Consider the following 25963-nt stretch of genomic DNA (forward strand, 5'->3'; position numbering starts at 1 on the left):
CAGACATGTGTGGCCAAAAGAGATTTTTTTTTAATTTACTGGTGTAAGATTATATTTGGGCTCATTGCATCTGAGAGGCCATCTCAGATGGCATTTGCATCTCACCAAGAAGTTCCCTCCACAAAACTCCCCACATCTGGTGAGAAACCCTTGTGTGGAGTTGTGACAAGAGAAAGTCCTCCTGCAGCGGTGCAAGCAGCCATGATGATCACAAATTGGCTGCAGATGTCAGCAAAGCCCAGTGCTGGGAATGGCCTGGTGCCCAGGTGAGGTGAGACACACACCTGTGAGACATGGAGAGCTCAGGTGATGTGAGACACACCTGTGAGACACGGGGAGCTCCAGCAAGGGCTGCAGCTCACCCCTAAAACTCATCCTGCAGTCAGCTTGTGGCCTTAAACTCCTCATTCTGAAAGCTTAGTGGGGAGGAAGTGGCCAAGAAGCAGCTGGGCTTAAAGGTTAAAACAAGGCACAGGGGAGATGTCTGTGAGCACCTCCACACTCCAGGGTTTGAGAGGGTGGTGGCTCCTGCCAGGGGCTCAGGGTGTCAGGGCATTGGTGCTGCAGCAGGATTCCTCTCCTTTGTGCTGATAAGGACTCAGCTGGATGGTGCTGAGCCCACGGGGCATGGGAGGGTCCCTGGAGCTGGCTGGGCTGGGCCCTGGTGGCCCCATCTGCAGGGACACCGTGGGGATGGGCAATTGCTGTCCTTTCCAATATTGCCATCTAGAGGGCCCAGCAAGGACCAGAGCTCCTTAAAGGCCATGATGAGATAAGGAAGAATCAAAGCCTTGCTTTTTTAAAATTTTACCTCATATAAATGCTGCCCCAGCATGATGTGGAAATGGAGAGCCAAGGATGCAGAACTGTTGGTGGCTTTGAGCACAGCAATACAGGATTGCTCTAAACACAGCCCTGTGATTTTTTTGAGGCTGTAGATACCCAATGCTGGCCCATTTCCCAGCTCTTTACTGATCCCCACATGAAGATGGACAGATGGCACTGACTGAAAGCTGCCCCTCATCAGCTCAAACTGAACAGAACTGATAAACAGGGACTGATCGGCAATGACAGCTCTGTGCACCTGCCTGCAGGGAATGTCCCCATCCCAGACCATGCAGGAACTGCCTTGTCCCTGCTTGCTGTGCCCCTGAGCAGCCCCTATCCCAAACAAGTGAGCATGGCTGAGATGAGATGGCAGCTCCTGGCACAGGGAGCCCATCCAGGGGTGCCCAGCTGCAGCTGCCCGGGTTGGAGGGGCTGGACACAGCCCAGGGGATCCCAGCTACATTTTGGGTGCTGGGGGGGCCACTCACCAATGGTGAGGGGCCTGAATCACACCTTGTTTCAAGGAAACGTTTGAAGGGGTCTGCTGCACTTCTTGGGAGGGTTTGGGAAGGTGAAGGGCTGCCAAAAGGCATTTGTTCAATTGCTAAATGATGTCCTTGTTTGCTTCAGTTACATGCCCGAGCCCAGCCCCATCTGGGCTGGACAGCACATATCCAGTGGGATTATGGTGTTTACTCCAGCAGTCAGGATGCTGAGGTGGGAGTGCACAACAGAATTAGCACCAGTTCATAGCAAGAAAATAATATAACACCTTTGTATCCTGTAACACCTTTGTCTCCTGTCCCATTGCTGTGACATCCAGCAGCACAGGCCACGCTAAGCATTCCTCTCTCACTCAGCTTTTGGGAGCAGCAGACTCAGTTTTGGGACAGCCCAGCAGGACAGCTCAGGATCCAGCACCCCACACAAAGGCCACAGTCCCTCTGGAAAGCAGCACAAAGTGTGGTAAATAATTATCAGTGTCTCTGCCTGGTAAATAGGTGTACAGGCAGAGCTGAGACAATGTGGTTTTACACCATCCAAGGGATTAAAGTTGTCCTTTGCAAACCAAAGCCTTCAGAAAGAGATTCCTGAAATTTCTGAGGTGCCCTCCATGCTGAAGGGTTGTAAAGCATTTGAACAACTTGCCAAATGGTGCAGGTGGGAGTCAGAGGGCAGAACCACCAGCCAGGAGCCCAAGTGCAAATTCAACAGTCCCAGGGATATAAAAGCCTGGGAAAGCTCAGGGATCCTGATTTTGCCATCATCCCATGATGATGCCTCTGTGCCATTCCCTGCCCCAGGGATGGGAGTGAGCAGCACAATCCCAGCTGGATGTGCTGCTCCTGGAGGAGCTTTTGGCACCAGCCCGGCTCTGCTCCCCAGCCCTGCTCCTGCAGGAGGGTCCCAGGAGCTGGGCTGGAGGCTCAGGGTGCACCCTGCAGCCCTCGGGGTGCAGCACCCCCGGCTGCTGCCAAGGCCATGAACAAACTGCTCTCAGAAGGTCAAGTGGCACGCGGTCACTTTGCTACAGATTTATTTCCGTGTGAATTAATGAAACAGTACACACAATTCCAAAAAAAAAATCATCTTTTATAGGCCCATAATCCTTCTTTCACAGTACAACGCAACAGTAAAGGATTTAGTCAGTGTAAACAGAAGGTCCAATAGTGATCATCAGCTATCACAGATCAGCTGCACAAACACCACAGCTACGGGGTTAATGCCATTACCACACAAACTGACAGTACCAGTACAAATCATAACTTTACCTACAATGCTTTTTCATGTGCAAAAACCATGGAAATTCAATTTACAGAAGAAGGGCACCTTCTCTAAATCCTCGTGGGGGCTGTGAAGTGCCTCCTCAGGGCTGTCTTATCTATTTGGCAAAGGTCTCAGGCCCTGATTTTCCAAGGTACCCTCAGCTCCATCTGCAGCACAAAGCATCAGGGCTCTGCCTCTGCACACCAGGCATTCCTGTGTCCTCTGCTGCAGCCCAGCACAGGAAATAATCAGCTGAGGATGAATCCCATTCATTTATGAAATCACTCAATTTAAGCCTAAATTAATTCATTGACTAAGGCTATTCAAAACAGCCCTGATTATATTATCTATGGATCATAATGTAATCCATAAAATCACCATTGGTTAACTTTTTTCTTTTCATGTAACTGAACTATTATTGGTGTCAAAAATTTGAGGCTTCTGCGTAATGTGATCACAAGTTCACAGTGAGTGGATAAATTACTGAAGTCAAAGGGTCACAGGAAGAGAGGAATGCTGCCACAGCCATGAGAAAACTTCAGCTTGTGGCCACCTCGAAGCAAATTTGCACCTCAGCTGGGAATGTCTGGGAGGGAGCCCCGGGGCAGCAGAACTGTCCTGCACCTCCAACTCTGTAAACTGAATTCATAGTCAGGCTATACAGGAAAAAACAAGAGGTAGTTATTTATCATACCTCTTCAAAAAGGCAGAACAAACAAAAAACAGGATGTAGAAGTGATGCAGTAAACCTAAAATCAACAGGTTTCTACTTTTTTTTTCTCCTTTTTTTTTTTTGTTTTTTTAAACACATGAAGTTAAGTTACAGACATCATATAAAATGCACACTCATTTTATGGAATTCCTGCATAGTAGGAAACAAAGGCCAGTGCTAATCCAACAGCTTTGTTAACAGCGGGATGCCATTTACAGGTGCAAGGAAGATGCCCCAAATATATCCAAATATAAACAGAGCATTACCTCCCTTCTAGGGAAGTCCTATGGCAACACTTACACATTTTGTTCAGAAGGAAAAAGAAAGCCTTTTCTTGGGGATAAACTGCCAAAATAATTATAGTTTCACATCCATAAATTTAAGGCAATGTTACTTAGACCTGAGAAAATGAAAAAAAAAAAAAAAAACAAATAGTGTAGATTTATTTTCTCAACTATAATATACACTTGAAACTTCAGGATTTTCTGTCTCCTCCAACTCTCAGGTGGTGCTGGGGAAAACAGCTGTGGGGACAGTGCTCTGAGGTCTCAGGGTCAGATCCTGAGAGATGCAGACTTTGTTCCAAAGACAGCTAATGGAGCAGGGAGTGCTCGACTAACCTGGCTCTCTTTCATGTCGTTTCATTTTAAATATCTCTGTTTAAGCCCTCTGGAGAGGGTTAACTCCAGAATGGACCTGTAGTGCACCAGTAACCCTGAAAGGTTCGTATAGAAAAACTGTAGATAAAATAGACAATAAAACTACATACAGTAAATTTCCATGATTCCCCCTTTCCAGGATAAAAAAGATGCCAGGGTTAGCAGTTTGACTGCACCTTTAGCCACTCCCATAACTACAGAATAAATCCTTTAACACTAGTGTGAAATCGCAAATTGTTCTGTGCTCTTCCTTGAAAAATAAAAAACCGTAAATTAAAACCAAAAATCAACTCACAAACATTTGTCATTAAATGATAAGAGACACGAGAAAAGTCGGGTGGGGACTGCAGACACACAGCATGCTAAGGAGTTACCAAAAAAAGTGCAATGGTTTCTGACTCTGCGGGAGGACGGACGGACAGACGGACGGACGGCTCCCCTTCAGTACCAGCTGGATGCCTCTGGAGAGCTCCGCAGGTACCGTGTGGATCTGCAGCCTTAAAGCTGGAGTCTGAGGTGGGCTGTGCTGCTCCACAGCCCCACGTGCAGCTCTGCACACCTCGGCTACATCTGTGACCGCAGCACGGGGACTCGCCCGCGCAGCCACACGGCCGCTCCCAAAGGTGAAATTTAGTTGCCAAAAGAGGATTTTGATGGCTGGTTCGAGAAAGCTGCTTGAGCCACAGCTGAAAGATGGACTGAGACCTAAAATCTGTGCACGCCTGGTGTAGTTTCTGTGGGATCGCCTCCTTCTCCTGAACACAACTACAGACACCAACCATCCCTCTCTCCTGCTCCCATCCCTGCAGCCACACACCCGCAGCCCTTGCTGCCAGCTTTGGCTGGGGTCTGCCATGAGCCCACTAGAGCAGGGCTTGGGCAGAGGGTCACTAAGAAGCAGAAAGTCTCCAGGTTCCCACAGTGAAACAAGTTTATCACCATCCACTGCCTGGCGAGAGGGTCTGTGAGCAGATTTTTTGCTGATATTTCAAATGTGACTATCCAAAGATCAGAGACCAAAAGAAACTCAACAATCCTCATCAGACTAGAAAGCAATTTCCACTGCTCACCAGCAACTCCCTACCCTCCTCTCCCAGGTTCAAAGGATGAACAGGGAGTCACAGCTCCTTTACTCACCCGCTGGGAACTAAACCCTTCATCAAACCACCACACATTAACGAAGCTCACTGTGTGCAAAAGACTCTGACGCTAAAACAGTTCCACCCTACATAGTGCAGTCAACACAGTTTTTAACTTAAATTTGCAGCTTGTCCTTTACAAGTGCTTGGCAGAGAATATTTATATTCTTTTGACACCATATAAATAATATTTATACAGCTTAGACATTTTGAGACATGCATTAGACTTTAGGTAGTACATACTTCTTGATCATATATGCAGATATTACTGTCAATGAAACCGAGCGACCTTAGGCCGGACCGTGCCTGGCGCTGTCCAGGACGTTTGAGGGCGGCTCCGAATCGTCCATGGGCAGCACCAGGCGTGTCCCCCGGATCACCAGCTCGTGGTCCCCAAAGGCCAGCTCCCTGTCCAGGGCGTCCTCAGAGCTGTTGCCCACGAAGCGCCGGGAGGCGCCGCTGGACGGCACCGAGTCGGCGTTGACCGCGGAGTCGCCGTAGGTCAGGCTGATGTCGCCGTCGTTGAGGATGAGGTCGGAGTCGTCGTCCTTCAGCTGCTCCTGGTTCTGGGGGGAAAAAAGGAGGGTCACGGATGTGTTTTATGAAAAATCCTTTTGTTAGGATCTTTGCTCCTGAGGAGCTGAGAGGCTGTAGAATTTTGCAGGCAGCCCCGACATGGGAAGAGATGAGAATCTGACTCCATGTTTCAGAAGGCTTATTTGTTATTTTATGATATATATTATATTAAAAGAAAATTATATATTAAAACTATACTAAAAGAATAGAAGAAAAGATTTCGTCAGAAGGCTAGCAAGGAAAGAAAAGGAATGGAATGATAATATAAATAATATATGGAATGATAATAAAATATTTGCTTTTACAACTAAACTTTAGGTTTGCTGATAAATTAATATATATATAATATTAAAACTATACTAAAAGAATAGAAGAAAGGATTTCATCAGAAGGCTTGAAAGGAATAGAAAGGAATGGAATGATAATAAAATCTTGTGACTGACCAGAGTGTCCGAGACAGCCGGACTGTGATTGGCCATTAATTAAAAACAACTACACGAGACCAATCACAGATGCACCTGGTGCATTCCACACCAGCAGATAATTGTTGTTTACATTCTGTTCCTGAGGCCTCTCGACTTCTCAGGAGGAAATATCCTAGCAAAGGGATTTTTCAGAAAATATTGTGGCTACAAGAGGACTACTCAAGGACTCACCTCATACGCCTGTGGGCTCGTCAGGCACCGGGCAACAGGGCCACAGCACCCTGGGAGAGTGGTGGTCAGAGGGGGACCACTGTGTGTCAGGAGAGGCTTTAGGTAGCTACAGAGATGGTTAAGGAAAAAAGAGGAACGGGGCTTGTTGGTGAGTAAAGGGCTGGGAGGGCAGCACTGAAGGACTTGGCATTGTGAGGAAATCACAGAAAGAAAAGAAACACAAATGTGTGGAAGCACAGAAGTTGTACTGGTGTGCAAAGAGAATGCAACCAAAGACAGCAGGACACAGTCCTGGTAAGATGCTCAACAGCACTGCTTGTCCCACCATCCTGTGCCCCTCAGCCTCACATCACTCCTCCACTAATGCACAGCACAGCATCTGGAAGGGAGGACAGGCATGGATCTACCAAGGGGAACTGCAAGTGTGAAAACCCCATCCCTTCCTGCCCACCTGCCCCTGGGATTAAGGACCCCCAGGATGCCCAGCTTGGAGAGCCCAGCTTTGAACAGAACTGCTGCTGCCTTCTCACTGACAGAGGGTGGAAATTGTTATTTCTTGCAGCCCCAGACACGAGTAGGTGCAAACCCAAACACAGCAAAGTCAGGGGAAAGCAAACACTGGCTCCCTGCTAAGCAGGGAGGAACTCCTGGTCCCAGTGAGAGCTGTCTGGCAGTGGGATCTGACTCAGCACAGGGAGGAGCTCATGGTCCCAGGGAGAGGTGTCTGGAGTGGGATCTGACAGCACACTCCAATGCTGCCCAAGGATACTTGTGGTCGAAGTTGTACCACATGCGGAACAGCCAAGCGCTCTCAGCCTTCGTGCTCCTCCTCTCGCTCTCTGGGACACCCTATGGGAGAGAAAAACAGTAAACAGGGGCAGGAAAACATGCCACGAGCTGGATCAGGGCCAGGAGAACCCACGGGACACTGGATTATCCGCAGGGGACACAAAGAGACACAGACTTCCCCATTGCCTCTTGAGAAGAAGCCTTTGGCTGGGTGTGTAAGGATGCTCACACCACAACAGGCTGCATTTAGCAGCATTCAATTGCCTCAGGGAGGTGGTAACAAAGCACAGAGTGACCATTTTGCTGCTAGAGCCTTCCAGTGTCTGGCCCCAAGGTTTAAAGTGCCTCAGAGCCAGCAGCCAGACATCACATTTAATAGTGACTGACAGATCCAACCTCCATCAGATCTCGCCTGACGCTGCTGCATGCAAATAATTGTATGTTATGGGAACTCCAGGCTTCCTTTTAGTCAGAGAAAAAAAATATAAAACTGTTTGGAGGGGACTGTGAATTACAATTACATATTTCACAGAAATCTGGCTTACAGATTTATGGCCCTGGGCTGCCTGTCACATTTGATGCTTTCTCTCCAGGAGGTGAACAGCCCAATAAATGGCTCTGAATAAAATGAATCTGCAAGGTGCAGAATCCACACTGAAACCAAGGAGAGCCACAGCCACAGCACAGCCAGCTGCAGACACATGAATGAGACAGCTGGAACCACCAGGGAGAAAAACTCCCAGGGTGTGGGGCTCCAGCATTGATCTCAGTGTGGTCAGTGGTTCTGGGGCTGCCACAGAACTACCCAGAGGAAAAGGGGTAGTAAGCAGGGGCTGAGGGTACCCATGGGTAAAAGGTGGGCAGATGCTACAAAAAATGAGTCAGTAAATGGTCCCTGTACTGCCCTGGACACTGGGATGAGGCAGAGCCTCCATGTCATGCTCACTTTGAAATTTATTTCAAACCCAGCAAGGGAGAGACTGAATCTATTGGAGCAGCAACGAGAACTGACTTAACAGGCCAGCATTGCTTCTGTGCCCTTCTTTCCAGCTGAGTCAAAACAAGGCTCATGAGAACCAGAGAGCACAGAAAAGCTGTGACTGCAAACTCTTTCACAGGGGGAGCTAAAACCTCCTGCAGCTGTAAGGAAGCAGAGCACAGACAAGGCATTCACAGGGTCAGGATGTGACCCCAGCAGAGCACACTCACCACGTTCTCCTGATCCGCGTCCACACCGACCCTGCGAGGAGAGAACAGGCACAGAGTCACACACCAACAAGCACAGTCACACAGCACACCCGGGAGAACAAGCACAGTCACACACCAACAAGCACAGAGTCACACAGCACACCAGGGAGAACAAACACAGAGTCACACACCAACAAGCACAGTCACACAGCACACCAGGGAGAACAGGCACAGTCACACACCATGCCAGGGAGAACAAGCACACAGTCCCACAGCACACCAGGGCAGGGATCAGGGGAAGGACAATGCAGGATGTGCCTCTTCTCTCTGCAAGCCCAGCAGCCTGAGCAGGGAGCAGGTTGTGCAGAGCCAGGGCAGCCCACACTGACCGGATGTTGAGGCAGGACAGCATGGCCGTGGTGCCCCCGCCGAACACCCAGACGGTGAAGAAGACGATGAGCAGGGTGGTGCTGAACATCATCTGCCGCGCGTAGGTGGCCGTGTCGCGGATGGCCAGCGCAAAGGCCATGGCCCCACGGAGCCCTGAGGGAGGGGACAGCACACAGCTGGGTCAGCACAGCTCCCCATGGCCCCCAGGGCCAGCTCCCCACCTGGGGTTTGCATCCTGCTGTCCCCTCATGCTGGGACATCACCACAGTGATGGTTTTGTCACCCCTCTTTCCGAGCCCAGAAAGGCAAACCCTCCTCCTGCTCCGTGCCAGGTGCTTGAAGCAGGACAGGAGGAGCTCTGTCACCCTGATTTTTTAAGCTGTTCTAAAAGAATCATCCTCATATCCACATACAGAAACAACCAATGGCCCTCAACCTTCATAAAAACCACCAAATCCTGAAAATCATCAACGATGCCCTAATCGACCTCCCAGCACCATCAAATATCTCAACATGATGAAACTTCTGATGTTTACATTTTTGTAACAAACTTTCTTACACACTTTATGTAAATAACTGAATGTTTTGCATTCTTTTATGGAGCAGGAGAGATTTGATGGACTGTTTGTTTGTCCAGTGTCATTGGAGAGGTGGCTCTGTCACCCTCCAATCCACTGTCACTTTTAGAAATCTATAAATGTTGGAGTCAGAAATTAAAACTCTCTTTTTACCTTGAGAGAGCTGCATGCTCACATTGTGTTATTTCGTGTCCCATAGTAACAGAACTCATTCCTACATCTCAGACCACTGAGTCCCTTCCTGCCCAGGCTCCCCTCCCCAGACATTGCCCATAAGAGATTTAGAGTTGAATAAGGAATATTTCCAGCTTCTCACCATAAGGAACCACCATGAATACACCACAAACCCCTTCATTATCTAACAGCAGGCTGGGAAAGCAAAATACTCTTGGGAATTAGCTCATCCATCAGCCCCAATACCTGATTTCCCTCATGCTCCCACCCTGACGTGGTCAAGAGGAAGGATGCAGTAACGTACCAGCAAACATCATCATATGCTGCAAATTCGTTCCAATCTTATTTCTTCTCCCCAAATTCAGTAAAAATGACAATGGGTAAATATTGGCAGCTCTTCCTAGGAAAATAGCAAGCTGTATTTGCACATGTTAAGGAAATTGCTCTTCCTGTGTCTCCCATCACATCCCACCTGCACACAGAGCCAGTCTCTATGCCCAAAGGGAGCCGGGAGCTGCACAAACACTGGTGCTGTGGCTGCAAAGAAAACAATCCAGCCTGAGTGTTACAGCATTGTGGGAAGAGCAGGCTACTGCCTCACTGAAACACAGCACACACTGCAATTCAGAATATCACACAGAGACAAGCACAAATAAACACAGGTAATGATGAAAGGACATGTTAGACAAGTGAGAGGAGAGAAAAAACACCATTCCCCACAGTGTGCTCTCTGCTGCCAGAGAGCACACTTGGGGTCCATTTTGCACCCCAAGAATTATTTGTCTTCTGTGAGGCTCAAGTTATCACAGCTATGACAACCCCTCTGACATTCCCCAGAATGCCACACTTCACAGCTGGGTCTGAAGCTTTAAGCCAAGTCTCATTCCCAAAGATTATTCAGCAAAATGAAAGCAGCAGCAGTTGAGAAGGAAAAAAAAAAAAATCTAATACTCTTTCTGTTTTCATAGCCTGCGAGATACAAGAATCACCAGCCCCTTCATATTGCTTTTTATCTTTGAAGCTGTATCTTTTAATACCAGCACCCAGATGGCAAAAATAATCTTGGAGCCAGTATTCAGCACAGCCTTGAATAATATGGAAAATGCTTCTAGCTTTTATGTTCTTTCCTGAACACCACAATTTGCATAAGAGACGTATTTCATGATCTCTCTCATGAATGAGCTATTTCATCAGCGAGTTAGCCAGTTCCCACTGAAGAGGCACAGCACAAAATTTCAATCTAACAGCCCAAATGGCATTTCTCTGCTCTCCACCCCTTCTGCCCCACTGCAACCCCATAAAAGCTGAGCAGGGAAATTCAGCTGAGCCTGCTGAAAACCCGTGGACCAGCACTGGCAAAAATGTTTTGTTTACCAGTATAAACTTGCATCAGTGCTGACAAAGGGTGAAAATAATTCTGCACATCTAACTGGCTTCCCTGTGATGTGAAAAAAAATTCCTTCAAAACTCTTGTTTTTCTGAGACATACCAGGGCCCTTGTTCCCATTAGCATCAGCCTGCAGAACAGGAAATCCTTTCTCATGACATCATTCAGAGGCATCCACTGTGGCTGTAACTGTGCTGTTTGACCAAAAAAAGGCTTTTTTTCAGGGTTAACCAAGTGCACTAGCGGAGAAAAGAGGAAATAAATGGCTAAACCAGGCAGCCCCCCTTGGCAAAGCCCCTCCTGGTGGCACATGACAAAGCCTGGCACTGGCATCACAGTCACACTGAACGATGAGTCCCTGCAGCAGCTGATTCCGATGCCCACAAGAGGAGAGAAGACAGGGGAAAAAAAACCAACAGAAAAGCTGGAAAAAGAATCTCCATCCTCTTAAAATAACCAGCAAAGGCACCACTACATGGCAGAAATCCCCTTTTAAAAATAAAGCTAGACTGACTGAATAAAAAAACCAAACCCACTCATTTGAAAGAAAAACAGAAATTGGGAATGAGGCACCTCTCCCTTTCTTTCTGTCTTATAAATTGGGCTCCAAAGGATACAAAGGCTCCCACCACAAAGGTAGGGTTGAAGACATGGTTCTGGAAGGTGAACAGTGCAAGTCCCATGTAGGAGAAGATGAAGTTTTCTGCCAAGAAATTCAGAAGCTCAAACAACTGGAAGAGAAAAACAAATTAAAAGTGAGTTAGACATAATATAGATTTAACAAGAAAAGCATGTTAGCCCATCCATCATGCAATAAATGCTTCTGCAGAAGCAACCCTAGTGAAATGCAGATGTAAGAAGACAGATGCACCTAATTCTGGCTAGAGGGTAGGAAAAAAAACCTGAATTTGAAATTCAGAGAGGCTGAAGGGGTCTGAGGAGTTCTCACCTGCTTAGTTCTGTGTTGTGACTCTGTAGATAAGTTGTTATAGGTATAATGGGCCTGTGTGATCCCACAGAAGAGCACAGCCACCACACCTGGGGAGCAGAGCATCACATTAGAGTCCTGGTCAGGAAAAGGGAGCTGAGCTGCACCCCAGGCCTGGAGGGAACTGAATGCAGGAACCCCAGAACCCAGAATCACTGAACTTCTGCAGGCAGAGGGAGAGCCCTGGCTGCAATCAGTACTGAGGGAAGCAGAACTCAGTGGCCCCATCATGCCTGCAGATGTCCATGGCAGGGGCAGGGCTGTGCTGGAGCTTGCCTGTAAAGCCACACGCCTCAGCCAGCAGGAACGTGCTCCAGGACATGAGGAAGAACAAGCCAGTCTCCAGCAAGGGGAACTCCCGAAGTTTGGTGAACTTGGTGACGTTGCAGATGGTTAAGGACAATTTGGAGAGACATTATGCAGGCTATGAGAATATCAAATTCCAACTGTGCACCACAGCTACACAGTCTGCCCCTAAAAAGGTTATGGCACCGTCCTTCATTAATTTAGGGAAAACAAATTAAACATCTGGGTGAAGTGCAGTGCAGCAAAAAACAAATAAGCTGTTACGCAAACACTTGGGAAAAAAACCAAACTGAAAAGGATATTAAAGCTGTCACAACTCCAGTAGCTGCTCCCATTGCAAAAGATCCACTGAATATCCCCAGGAAGATCCCGATGGACTTGAACATGGCCGTGACATCAAACGTGTGGCTGTTGTCACCCGCTGGCTGATAGGCAACTATTGAGCTGCAGGAGGAGGGAAAGCACAAGAACAAATCTGCTCAGTCTGGAGGGAGAGGCACCTCACAGTGCTACACCAAGCCTTGCAAAGTGCTACAGCTGCTGCAAACACCGAGCCTGAGCAGCCAGGGAGGCACAACACCCTGCAATCCCTGGGATCACAGCGTGCAGGGGCTGCACTCCCTCCCTGTCCTGGGGAGTTTGGGATCAGCCACCCCCCAGGCTGGATGTGCAGTTATTCTGGACATTGGAGAGCAGGGGACCAAAGCCCATGCCCTGTGTGACACGTGGTGTTTATGGTGGTATCTGGGGGGTTGGCACCAGCTCTCTCTAATGCCAGGTGCTGTGGGACCCCGAAGCATTCAAGTGGGAAATCTCCATTTCTCCAGCAAGGCAGCTGCTGTGAACATCCCTGGAGAGCTGTAACTGCTCCTGTTCTGCCACATTTAACATGCTCTGCATTTAGTCTGCACTGCTCTGAGCTCCAAAGTGCAATTCCACAGGGCAGCCAAGGCAGACAGTGCCATGCACAGCAGCAGCACCATTCCCTGCATCCACCAGACCTCAACAGACCTTTGTGGTGAGATGGCAAACAGGCCTGCAGTGCTCTCAGTCTGCTCCTTCCTAACTCCTGATGAGCTGAGCCTTGCATTAGTCACTGTTCTACCTGGAAAGGCTGAGATACAGGGGGACCCTAATCCAGCTCCTAAATCCCATTTATCATCTCCTTACATCACTTTCCTTGCTGTAAACTTCTTGGAAACATTAACTTCCTAGTTAGCAATCCCTGGGCTCACTCTGGTAAAACTCCTGGATGTGAACTTTAAACGTTTGCTGTTAAAACTGCTGAGAACAGACACTCACTGCCCTGCACACACATCTTGCAGCTTTCTCCCCTAACTCTACACCAACATTTTTCTGCAACAGAAATTACAAACCTCCCCTTTCCAACACAGGTAATTTGTTAAACTTTCCTGCTTTTAACAGAGCTCATTTTTCTGCATTGCCTTTTACACTGCAAGCTGTAGATTTCTCTGTGCTTTAATTTTCATCAATTCCATCTTATACTCCTCATTCACCAACATGTTTTTATTCTGTTTCACTTCCCCTCCATAACCAACTCCTTGAATGTTGGTTTTGTGGTTTTGCATTTTAACCTCTTACAGTTCTCCTTCTGGTTTTGTTTTTGCATTGCCAATAAGACACTATTTCCAGCTGCCCTTTATTTCCCCTTTTGCTGCCCATGGGGCTTCCTGTGGTGTTTAATCCCTGCAAATCCTCCCTTTGGAAGAAGCAGGTTGGGATCCTGCAGCTGCATTTACCCTTCTGCTCCCAAACTGCAGCTCTGGCACCTCACTGCCCACCAGCTTTCAGTTCTGGGTTCAATTCCTCTTCATCCTGCAACAAGCTCCTGCCGCCAAGCCACACCAGGCCAAGACAGGAACAGAAAGGCACAGATCCTGCTCCTTAAGCACAGAACAAACATTTGCCCAGGGCTCAAAGCAGGAGAGGAGCCTTGGGGCACCCACACTGGGCACAAGCCTCTGAAGAGCCCGGCTCCCCATCATCCCCTGCCTGCAGTGCTAGGGCAAAATAAAATAACTGCTGAGTGAACCCAGAGCTGCTGCCTTGGTGCAAATTATCCTGTTTTGGGAAGGGGGTGGCCTGAGCTCAGCTCGTGGAGAGAGGAAAGCAGGAAATCAGAGCAACAGCTCCAGAGCTGGCACTGAAGCAGAGCAAGAGGCAAATCCCTGCCGAGATCCACCAGGAATTCCATTCCTCTGAAGCTGAATCCACCCACTCCCACCCAGAACCTGCCATAGGGAAGATAATGAGTTCTTTTTGCCAGCACAGGCTGAAAGACCCCATCCCCTCCTCTCTCATGACCACTTCTGAAACCCAGTCTGGCTGTGCAGCGTTTGCTCTCACACCAGCAGTGACACATCCCGCAGAAAAGCCAGAGTGAGCAACACAAAGAGTTCCAGAAACCCCAACAGAAACACTCGATTCAGTAAATACAACACACAGCTCAGTGTGTTACTGCTGCCTCCAGTGAAACCCACACAAGCAGCACACTGGAGTGACAAGTATTCCAGAAATATTTTCTCCATTAGTCTCAGCTATATGTTAAGCTGTCACCATTGCAGGTATTATATATTACTGAACAAATTGCAGTGATGACAACACAGTGAAAATGCAGATAAAATATGTCCTGCATGCAAAGGACATAAAATATTAAAGAATATAAAACATTCCTTAAAAAGGCAGCAAGTTTCCCATGTGTTCAGGCAAGGGCATTAACTCCAGCTGTAAGAACATTAACTCCTCAAAGTGGGGAGAGAAAGGAAACAGCTGCTTCACCAGCTATTTCCACCCAAACAAAAGAGGGGTTTGCAGGTGGGAAGCAATGCAGGCAGGAGCAAAGCCATCAGCAAGGGGTTTCAGTGGGATCTTGGGGCTGAAAAGGAGACTTGGTGCTTTTCCTGTTTCAGAGGGGTATAAAAAGTTCCCACAAAAGCAAAACAAACCCATCCATCACGCAGGGGGAAGTTGTAAGGGCAATGTGGAATCCCAAGCAGTGGTAAGCAATGAGGACATGCATCAGGGTGTCACCACAGCTTTTTGGGACACTTAGATGCTCTTGCAAACACCCATTGTTCCTATTTTACAGGGGCAAGGCCAAGAGGCTCCCCCCAGCTGCTGACATGTAACACAGGTAACAATTGTACATAAAAGCAGGGGACACTTACGAAGACAGCACGATGGCAACGGCATCGTTGAGGACACTTTCACCAAAGAGAAGGGCATAGAGCTCCACATCCACCTGCAGCTCGTGGAATATGGCAAGGACAGTCACTGACAAACAGAAAAATAGAAAAATAGAGAGACATTCAAAAAGGTGCTGTTATCTTGATGTAATCAAAGACTAAATGTCCCTTTTAGAAAGCTGCCTTCCTGCACATCTGTGCCACTGCTGCGATGCTGCCAGCTGCCCCTCGTGCTCTCTTGGATAGTCTTCCTTCTGCTCTTTCAGATTTGGATTTGATTCATCATTTCCCTCCTCCTTTCACTAAAACACGTCTTGGCCTATTGAATCTTTTGCAGGCAGACACAAACAAACTCTGCTCTGAGCTTCCCAGGGTCTGAGCTCATGGGCTGGGCCACAGTACCAGGCTGGCATGAGCCACCCAGCTGCAGGGATGCTCTCAGCTCAGAGCACCAGGGAGAGCCCTCCTGCACCTGCAGAAGGCCAGAAGGATCAGGCTTGTCCAGGATGATGACTGCTTGTCCTTTCCATTCCTGATACTCTCAGAGAAATCCTTGGATTCAACACATTCTAAGTGCCAGCACAGACACACAACGTTTCAGATCTGACTGGAAACAGCCAGGCATCAGCTCAAACCCCATGTGGGGGTTTCTGTGATTTAGGACCACATGGCAGAGATCAGAGTTCCCTCAAGCTCTTCTGTGATCCAGCAACTCCAAGAAGATAATGGAAAGCAGCAGGTTTTGCATGTCAGCCTCACAGAAACATCACAACATCCAAAGCAAGCAGGATGGTGCATCAGGCACAGTTCAGGCTGAGGGCTGAGCCAATTCCAAACAACTTCTGTGAGTCTTTTCAAAGAGCACTCAAGGGCACACTGAGTTTAACCCATTTATGCACAGGGAAATGCTCCATTTCTACCTGTGAAATCTTCTTGCTCCTATTTTAAGCCCAAAGAAGGGACATGACACCGACAGCTCATCTGCAGCATTTCTCAGCATTAGAAGATTTGCAGCCCTGCTCAGCAAAGGGCAGGAGCAAACAGAGCCATTTTTCTGGCCCTGTGTTTTTGCATTAAATGAGAGCATGCAAGTGAACAGCTACCACACGCCAGCTACCACGAACTAACTTCAATTATTTGGACAAGGCATGTTTTTCACAGTTTTGATTTATAAAGTGCATGAGTAAACCAAGGTGTCACTACTCCTCAGTACTGCTCATTAAGGTGTCTCATTAATCTAATTTCAATCAGATTAGCCCCTGTCAAAATCCAACCAAACTGGAAGCAAGAGAAAATAGCTAAACTAACAAAAACTATCAACTGAACCTTCCTCACATTACACATCTTGTTCTGCAACAGCTGCTGGCACAGGGTGGCAGAGACACAATGACAAACCCCAGCCAAGTCAACAGAGAAGTTGCCTAGGACTTTACTACAAATAAGGATTCAGGAAAGCAGAGGTTTTTGAAACTGTATTGTACATAACTGAAGAAAATCAAAAAGCACAGAGACAAATCTGACCTCTAAGAATGTCACAAATAAATTAAGCTCCAAAATTCAGAATGAGGGAACTCACAGGTGTTTCAGACTTTCTTCCCCGCTGCCCCACAAGTCAAACCAGCCCAAAATGCAGGGAAAGCCTGTAACCCACCTGGGTCAGTGGCTGACACGATGGCCCCAAACAGGAGGCAGTCAGTGAAGTAGAAATCTCCCCCGAGCTGCCCGGTGACTTTCATCAGCGCCACGCAGCCGTACACCACGGAGCTGGGGAGCACAAGAGGCAGTTACACATCTCTGCAGGGCACTAAAACAACATTCACCTGGCCTTGTTTTCCCTGCATTTATCAGATTAAAGCCATCCAAATGCCAGAACAACAAAGAACTGCATGGGATGCACAGAGCCTGGTGAAACCCCAGGGCAGTGACCTTGGAGGTGAATGCTGGACCACACACACCAAAGCACCCTCTGAACTGGAGCACAAACGTGGTGCCAGGAGGGAACTGGGACCAGAACTCCTCCAGGAGCACAACATGCCTAAAGAAAAGCAGCAGCCATGCTTATGGGGTCACAAGATAACTTTGCAGTGCTGCACATTAACACGGTTCAGTGAAGTCACTTTGGACTGACTCTGAAATGCCCAAAACTTTCAGTGAGGAGCAGATAATGCAGATGCTGAGTTTGCTTGAATCCACTGGACTCCAGTGGAGAACACCCTGTGTCAGCCTGTGGGCTACTGTCCAGAGTGGGAACCACCCAGCAGCCTCTGCACTGAGGGATAAACAATTTGAAACACATCTGTGCTCACTAGACACCCACCTCTATAATCCTGCCCTCTACTCTTGTGCTTGAAGTTTAGGAGGCCTTATGCTTCCAATAATTTGAAGTTGCTGATTTATCAAATTTATCAATTTTCTCTGAAGTGTGAAACTTTCCTTGCCATAAACAAGTGTTCTCATGGGATGTTCAGATGCTGAGAGAGCACTTCACAATTAGACAGCAACCACCCTGCCCACGCAGCAGAAGTTTGCACAGTAAATAGTTTTATTTGCTGCTGCTGAGCAGCAGTAGCAGAGCCTGTGTGACCTTTCAGGGCTGGGATTAGCAGCTTCAGCTCCAGGCTTAGAGCACTTCTACCAAGCACAGCTGAAACCCCTGTGGAAGAACCAGACCAGCTCCATCTACTCACCCAATCACCAGGCAGGAAATGGCAGTGCCAAGGAAAGCATATGCCAGGATGGATCCCAAGTTTCTAAAGAAGTGCCTCTAGCAGGAGAAAAAAAAATCAAAAACTGAATTATATTTTGCTAACAATTTGTTTCAAGCCTGCACAAGCACCCACAGTGTCCACAGCAACTTGGACCCAGCTCAGACACCATGAGCTGGACAGGCACAGGGTGCCCAGCACAGCCCAGTGCCAGACCAGGAGTTAATGCAGCATTAATAAACATGAATGTGCCATGTTCTCAAAGCTGGGTGTTTAATAAGGTGCCATTCCAAGCCCTGGGAACTGATTTCCTAACCCAGCAGCATTCCTCCTTCCTTCTCCCGCAAGCTAAACTGCATCATTCCCCTCTCCTTCCAAGTCAGCATTTCAGAGAGCTGCTGCTTTCTAAAACCTTCCCACACTCCCATGTGCTTGGAAAGCTGGGATGGCTGAAATGGCCTGGCTGACCCCAAAAACCCCTGCTGGGAAGAGCTGAAGTCACTGACCCTTCCCAGGGCAGAGGGGCAGACAAGAATGACAGGGGCACTCTCAGCTCTGCTTCCCACAATCCCACATTTGCTGGGTAAAACCATAGCCACCCCCACAGCCTCAGCCTGCTGAGCAAGCATTAAAGCATTCACAAGTATTAAAAATTCTCTGGAGGCAGAGGAACTAAAAACATCAGCACTGTAAAGGCACGTACCCTTTTCAAGCTGTAGCCTGCATAAAATATAATGGGGGGAAGCAAAATGTTGAAGAACACTTCAGGATCAAAAGTCACCTGTTAGGAAAGAAAGAAAAGAAAAAAAAACAACGGTAGAATGATTTGTTAAAATTTTGCAAGACAAAATACAAGAAAGTAATATATGGAGGAAGCACTGTACTCCCACCATGTGAAACCTGTTGGGTCTGGGATCTTCTGAAGACAAATCCCAGAGCTTAAATGAAGATAAGCTAAAACTAGAGTTTCATTACATTGTGCTCAACACATAAATTACTGCTCATCACAATCACAAGTTAAAAAACCAAAATAAAACCATTTAATGTAGCACATGCAGGACCCATCCCCATGGAGGGCGCGGGAAGCACCGCTCACCTCCCCAGTCACTCCTCCCTTACCTTCCTCAGCATCTCGTTATCCTGGACATTGTTGAGCTCCTGGGCACTGATCTCCCCCTTCAGGGTGTACTCATAGAACTTGCCACTGACGTTGACCAGCAGCGTGGCAGGGCTGCTCTGCACCTGGCAGCTCAGGGTGACGTTGTTGACGTCGCTGGGGACGTGGATGCCGTAGCGCAGGACCACGCCGACCAGGACACCTGGGAGGGACACAGCTCTGTGAGACAAACCACAGCACACCCCAGAGTGAAGATCCCTCTCTGAGCATGGATGCAGCACCAGGATCCTGGCCCCTGCTCAGCTGCTGAGCACAACCACAGCCCAATAACTGAACTGAATCATTCTTGTCCCCTGTGAGCCAGGCAAACACTCCGTGCTCATGGAGAGTTCCTAACACAGACATGGACAAGTCCTGAAGGATTTGAACCACCCAGCAATCAGTCAGAGCCTCACTACAGGGCAGCCAACATTGAGGGCACTTTGGGTTTTTTAAGGTAAGCAGCTCACACTGCTGGGCCAGGCGCTGCTCACATGTGCCCAAACTGTGCCCCTTGCACACATTGAAACCTGACATTGATCCATTAAACCCTTCACTTTGGCAGAGATTAAAGATGATACCCAGCAACCACCCTGATCACTCTGAGGCTGCAGCACCATGCAGCCTCGTCCCAGCCCTCCCTGTCTTTATAAAACCACATTTTGAAATATAAACACATAAAACTGTTTCCCAATCCAGGCTGAACCACCTAGATCTACTCCTTGCCCCTGCAAACTTCAGCTTTGCACCACAAACATCAGCCCCAGGGCAGCCCCATGAGGCAAGTCTGCCTCCAGGTCAGCTAAGGAGGGGAATTTTGGGGTTAATTTGCAAGTCAGCAATTTATAAAGCATTTTTCTTTTGTTGTCTGAGGTCTCGAATCCAGATTCAAGTGCGTTGAGTGCTCTGCTGGCAGAGTGTTTCGACATCTGCAGGCTGGGGAAGAGGGGTGTCCCACAAGACACCTTTCCATGTAGCCTTCAGCACAAAAGGGTTTGGAAACTCCTTGACTGAGGCGGCCCCAAGCTGCCACAGAAATCCTGGATCCCAACCCCATCCCTGAACCACACATTTATGAAAAGCTTTCAGCCACGTGGGAACTGAACCCAGACCGCAGCGCTCTGAAGGCTTCTCCATTTGCCTCCCAGGACACTCCTGCTCCTGATTGCTGCCTTAATTAAAGCCTTGCTCTGCTCTCCTACAGGCAGGGCACAACCCTGGCAGGAACACCCAACTCTTCCTGTGCCACCACTCTCAGGGCAGAGCCTGGCAGGACACTGTGGGGCCACAGCTCGTTTAGCACCTCCTGCAGCCAGCTCCTGATCAGCCAAACACTTTTGGACTCCTCCTCCCTTGGCCACAGCTTTTCCAGGATAAGATTTGCCATTTTTCCTGATGGTGAAAAGAAAAGCTCCCACCTCCCATCTCAGGGGTGCCACACACAGCAGGGCCACCAGAGCACACACCCAGGCCATGAGCACAGGCAGAGGAGTGGGTGCACACAGTCACCACTGCTGACCTAGAACAGCTCAGCTCAGGGACTGGGCAGACCCAAACCCTGGTCTAATACAGCACTTTGCAGCACAGGTGAGCTGAAAGGCTACAGATGCTTTTAAGCCATGCACCATCAACCAAGTGCTCACCACTCTGGACTTTATCCTCCCCTTATCACCCCAAGGGCCACAGAACAGCTCCCTCTGGGCACTGCCAGCTCCAGCAAGGAGAGGTCAGGGCCCATCACACTGTGCAAAGCAGCTGAGCGCTCTTTTACACCACCATCACTTACAGAGGACACCAAAAGTAATTCTTTAGATTACTTTTCTGTTAGTCCCTGCTCCTGTGATCTTCCAGTGCTCCAGAAATAAAAGTATAGAATGAAAGCAAGCGTGTCAGCACATCATGATGCCACAGCATGTATTCACAGGAGCATGTGGCAGTGGCTGCAAGGCACCACAGCAGTGGGACAGAACACCCCATTTTCCTTTCACCCAGCAGATGACAATCCTAGAGATACCAGGGGAAACAACCAAAACCCTTCACTGGGTCAAAAGGAGTTTCAAAGGGTTATTTACATCTGCTTATGGTTATTAAGGTGCACTATGCTTTGCAGCCCTTGAGAACTGCCTGGAGAGACTTTTTAAAAGTTTTTTCTTAAAAGAAAAACTATTTCAGAGGTTCATGCAGAAATCAGAAACCGGCAGCTGCCTGCCCTTGCTCAGATGGAAGGAAACCCACCCAGTAACCATTTAACACCCAGGCTAAACACTGTGAGAGGAGAGACCCCACAGAGGAAGGAGGGACAGACAGGAGTCCCTGCTGTGAATTCAGAAGGGATCCTGAGTCACTGCCCTTCCACCCTTAATCCCTGTCCCAAACCAGTTCTACATCTGATAGCACCCCTGCTCCTCTGCCATCTCCTTATCCAGGCACCTGCTCCTGGCCCCGTGTGCCAGCCAAGCTCCAGACAGGGCCAAATTCCCCCTCTGGCCAGGAATGGGGTAAGGGAAAAGTGACAGATAAACCTACAACATCTGCCAAAGACCCCTGTTTGGGAGTGCCCAGATCATACTTTTTGTTTTGCTCAGGAAGAGGCTGCCTGGGAGGCTGCACTGGGGACAGAACCCACCCGCAAATGCACAAATTGCTCCTGGGCACTGAGTGTGACCCTGCCACAGAGACACTGGCAGAGTTACCTGCAGGGAAAGCATCCTGCTGCTCTGCTGCACACCAATTATCCCACCCACATCAAACGGCCCCACCAGCAGCCCCTCCTGCCCCATGGTGGGTCTGACCAACCCTCCCTACCCAACGATGCTCACGGGAGGCACCTGGCACAAACCCGACCTGGTTTTCCAGGCACCAGCCCAGTCCTGAGCTCAGGACACCTGGAGCAAGCCCAGGGGACCCTGTGGGTGCTCCTGGTTCTGAGAGGCTCTCAGGAAATGGTTCAGACTCTCCTGGCACTCTCAGGGCTGCCCCAGCAGCAACCTGTGAGCCAGCATCGACGGGCTTCTGCTGCCAGGAGCTTCACAAAACTGAGCCCTGGGAGGGAGCTGAGCTGAGCTGAGCACAGGGAACACAGCACTGAGGAAGCTGCCAGCTGAAAGCTGCAAGGAGTTGAGGAGCTGAAGGCAAAGCCGGCAAATTAATTGAGTTCTTTTATGCAAAGTGCAAGAGATTATTTTCATTGCATTTCTCCCGACTTCATTAAAAAGAACAAAAGCCCATGGGGTTTTTTTTTTTAAGGTGCTGTTGAACATTTCCGAGGTAATGTTTTAAATGAAGACTAATATATTACCAACCCCAGCACTTAACAACAATGGAAGCAGACAGGATCCCCAGGGGAGCATTAATCTGGACACCAAAAGGGAAGAAAAATGTAACAGCTGAAGACATCCTGACAGCAAGCAGTTTAGAAACACACGATTCACAGGTCAAGTGGGAACAAGCACAAGGAAACTAAACTTTTAGAGAAGCTCCTGCACATCCACCATCAGACTCTGAGAAGAACTGAAACAAAATTGTTCAATTAATCATCCTAAATGCTGGGCACCTCAGATGTGGGAACCTTATTTTAAACACTGAAATGAAGCTTAAGGGCTACTAAGCACCTATTGTCTATAACTGAAATTACTCCAGTTGGTGTCCAGCTCCTGAACATCAGCTCTGAGCTGACAGTGTGATGTGCATGACAGAAATCCACCCGGAGCAAGAGCTTACAACTTCCAGTAAAAACAAAGACAGCAAAGAAACTGATGTGTTTTGCCAAAAGAGATATATGCACAAGTTTTGACTTACTTACTGAGTTTTTTAAACAGAAAAAGACAAGCTTTTGCAAATTGCTCCTCTTGTTCAGATTTCAGGGTCTGTTTTGCACATTTTCAGTGAATTTCCTTGGGGCTAAAAGCATCACAGGGAGCCAGGGACAGGGATACCTCCCTTATTCCCTGCAGATTTCAAGTTGTCACAGTAAAACAACAGCATGTCACCACTCCTTGGGAATTACATCCCTTTTCCTATGACACCTGCCACTACCTGAGAAGCAATGCCAAAAGCCTTGACGCTGAGGAAAACTTGGGATTTTCTGCATGATCAGACAGGTGACATTACTGATTTCACCAGCAGTTCCCTAAGCACAGTCTGCAGAAGAGCAGACAGAAAAGGTGCATTTTATGGATCAGCAGGAGACTGAAACAACCCAGGTTGTGCTCTGAGAATAAAGTGAGCACTTGGGTACGTCAGGGAGGATAATCAAGAGGGAGAAATGCCCAGGAGAAAAAGAACAAGATAAAGGGCAAGTGGGAAAGCATGAAAGGAATAGAAAGTGAAAGCTCTGGGGCAGCAGGAGGGAGAAGACCTTCCATGCTGGAATCATGTCCTCCCACAGCACAGCTCCTGTCCCAGGAGGTGACCATCCCCACCCTGGGCAGGAGGCCAGAAACACCTGAACCCCCCTGAGCAGTGGCTGGAAGGAATGTGAAAATGCAGAGCAGTATTCTCTGCCCCTGGAAAAGCCAAGCAGTATTTTGTGTCCCTGGAAAAGCAGAGCAGGATTTTGTGTCCCTGGAAAAGCAGGGCAAGATTTTGTACCCCCGGAAAAGCAGAGCAGCATTCCATGCCTGTGCAATGATACAAGGGCCTCCACCCCTTCATTTGGAAGGACACTTCCAATTAACTGAAACTTGGGATCACAAAAGCCAGTGGCCCAAACAGGTCAAGTCACAGCCTCTGGATCAAAGCTTTCTGCCGGGTGGGAGATTCAGCCATTCTGGCTCTGTGGGGTCACACATCACCCCCAGGCAGCAAGGGCCACACAGAGGACAGGCACTAACTACAGCACGCAGCAGGAGATGCCTTCTCAACCCTAAATTCAACAAATCATCCCTAGATACAGACCCACGGCCACATTAATCAGTCCCCAGCACACCTCCCAGTCCTGCTTTGGTTGATTCAAAGTCATGCCAGATAATCCAGGGAGAGCCATGCATGGTCCTGTCATACCCTGGTTCGGGCCACTTCACAAGGCCATGTCACATCAGGAAATCACATTAAAACCCAAATGTCTACAGCCCCACTGCACTGACCCCCAGCCTTGCTCTGCTTCCAGTGGGATACACATGGGCTCCTCTCCAAGAGGTCCTGTCATAGCAGGAGGAGGAACTCTAAAGGCTGTGCACACAGGTCCCCAGGCAGCAGGACAGAAGGCTGCTGGCTCTGCAAGCCCCTGAGCGTGGCAAACATGGGAGAATTCCCCAAATGGCCTCTCCACTCTTCTTGGGCAGCTTCTGGAAATCTGGATGCTCTAAACATATGTTGGAAACACAGCACGTGGTTTCACAGAATGGTTTGGGTCACAAGGGGACTTTGATGATCATCCAGCTCCAAACCCCTGTTGGCAGGGACACCTTCCACTGGACCAGGTTTCTCAGAGCCTCAACCATCCCGGGATGCAAGGCTCCTGACCACTGAAACAACAGCTGCTGTGTGCTGCCCCAAGTCCCCACTCTCAACCCTGGGGCAGGTGAGTGTGACCTGCCAGTGCTTGGTGACGTGGGAGCCCATGACCCTGCCAGCTTCACCCTCTGAGGCCGTCTGGAAAAACCCAACCAGCTCCTCACTGCCAGAGATTTGGGAGTAACTCAGCCTTCGAGAGCCCTCCATATCTCGGGTTTGGAAAACAACCAACCCTCCCTCCAGCACCACCCAGATAAGGCTCAGCAGCACGGGGCTGTGCCGGTGACACCGCTGCACACACAGAGGATGTGTCGTGTTCCCAAACAGCCCCAAACCAGCCCTGGGGGAGCCACCAGGGGAGAACGGGAGGGATCCCACCGACCGGGAGAACGATGCTGTGCTGGTCCCACTCGGGGCTTGCCGGCCCCGCAGCCAGCCCCATAGCCAGCCCAGCCCCATAGCCAGCCCCATAGCCAGCCCCATAGCCAGCCCCATAGCCAGCCCAGCCCCATAGCCAGCCCCATAGGCAGCCCAACCCCATAGCCAGCCCCGCAGCCAGCCCAGCCCTATAGCCAGCCCCATAGCCAGCCCAGCCCTATAGCCAGCCCAGCCCCGCAGCCAGCCCAGCTCCATAGCCAGCCCAGTCCCATAGCCAGCCCCATAGCCAGCCCAGCCCCATAGCCAGTCCCATAGCCAGCCCCATAGCCAGCCCAGCCCCATAGCCAGCCCAGCCCCATAGCCAGCCCATAGCCAGCCCAGCCCTATAGCCAGCCCAGCCCCATAGCCAGCCCCGCAGCCAGCCCCATAGCCAGCCCCGCAGCCAGCCCAGCTCCATAGCCAGCCCAGTCCCATAGCCAGCCCCATAGCCGGCTCCGGGATGCCCGGGAAGCCCGGCACCGGCCGGGATGCGCTCCCGGCGCTCGGGGCAGCTCCGCCCGGTGTCCCGGGAAGGGAGCGCGGGCTGCACGCGTGAGGAGGGCACCGCTCACCGTAGATCATGGCCAGCCCGGTCTCGTGGAGGAAGCGAGCGCGGCGGTGCTTGAAGAGCCAGATGGTGAGGATGGTGAGGGTGAGCAGCAGGATGAAAACCAGCAGGTTGGCGCTGTCCTGGCGGTGACTCTCCTCCGCCGCCTTCTCGGACACGATCTCCTCCTCCAGCGCCCCGGGACGCGCCGCCGCCACCTCGGCGCCCGCCGCCCCCCGCGCCCACAGCCCCGCGGCCGCCGCCAGCACCGGCCCCGGCCCCGCCATCGCCCCGGCACCGGCCCGGCCCCGCCGCCACCAGGAAGCGGCTCTGGGCGCAGG

At 49.6% G+C, this 25963-nt stretch overlaps 1 protein-coding gene across 1 annotated transcript; it reads right to left on the minus strand.

Moving 5' to 3' along the window:
- Nucleotides 1–2348: 2348 nt before the first annotated feature.
- On the minus strand, nucleotides 2349–25924 carry SLC9A6 (solute carrier family 9 member A6). The gene is made up of 16 exons (XM_058032845.1): nucleotides 25648–25924; nucleotides 19168–19367; nucleotides 18752–18829; nucleotides 18031–18107; nucleotides 16995–17107; nucleotides 15326–15431; nucleotides 12440–12581; nucleotides 12108–12213; nucleotides 11793–11881; nucleotides 11461–11574; nucleotides 9761–9872; nucleotides 8704–8857; nucleotides 8336–8366; nucleotides 7107–7186; nucleotides 6338–6443; nucleotides 2349–5671 (listed from the first exon to the last, which is right to left on the minus strand). Exons 1-16 carry the CDS (start codon nucleotides 25907–25909, stop codon nucleotides 5396–5398), a joined length of 2046 nt encoding a protein of 681 aa, XP_057888828.1. The 5' UTR covers nucleotides 25910–25924; the 3' UTR covers nucleotides 2349–5395.
- Nucleotides 25925–25963: the final 39 nt, after the last annotated feature.

This window comes from Melospiza georgiana, chromosome 12 (genome assembly GCF_028018845.1).
Source record: "Melospiza georgiana isolate bMelGeo1 chromosome 12, bMelGeo1.pri, whole genome shotgun sequence".
In the NCBI taxonomy this organism is placed as follows: Eukaryota; Metazoa; Chordata; class Aves; order Passeriformes; family Passerellidae; genus Melospiza; species Melospiza georgiana.

Bases quoted from the DNA above. Each gene is read 5' to 3' on its own strand.
- SLC9A6 (XM_058032845.1), bottom strand. From the start codon at position 25,909: ATGGCGGGGCCGGGGCCGGTGCTGGCGGCGGCCGCGGGGCTGTGGGCG. The intron at 11,882-12,107 runs GCAAGCTCCAGC...TCTGCTCCCCAG, and splicing joins TGAGGCGTGTGGCTTTACAG to GTGTGGTGGCTGTGCTCTTC. The intron at 7,187-8,335 runs GTGAGTGTGCTC...TCTCTCCCATAG, and splicing joins ACGCGGATCAGGAGAACGTG to GGTGTCCCAGAGAGCGAGAG.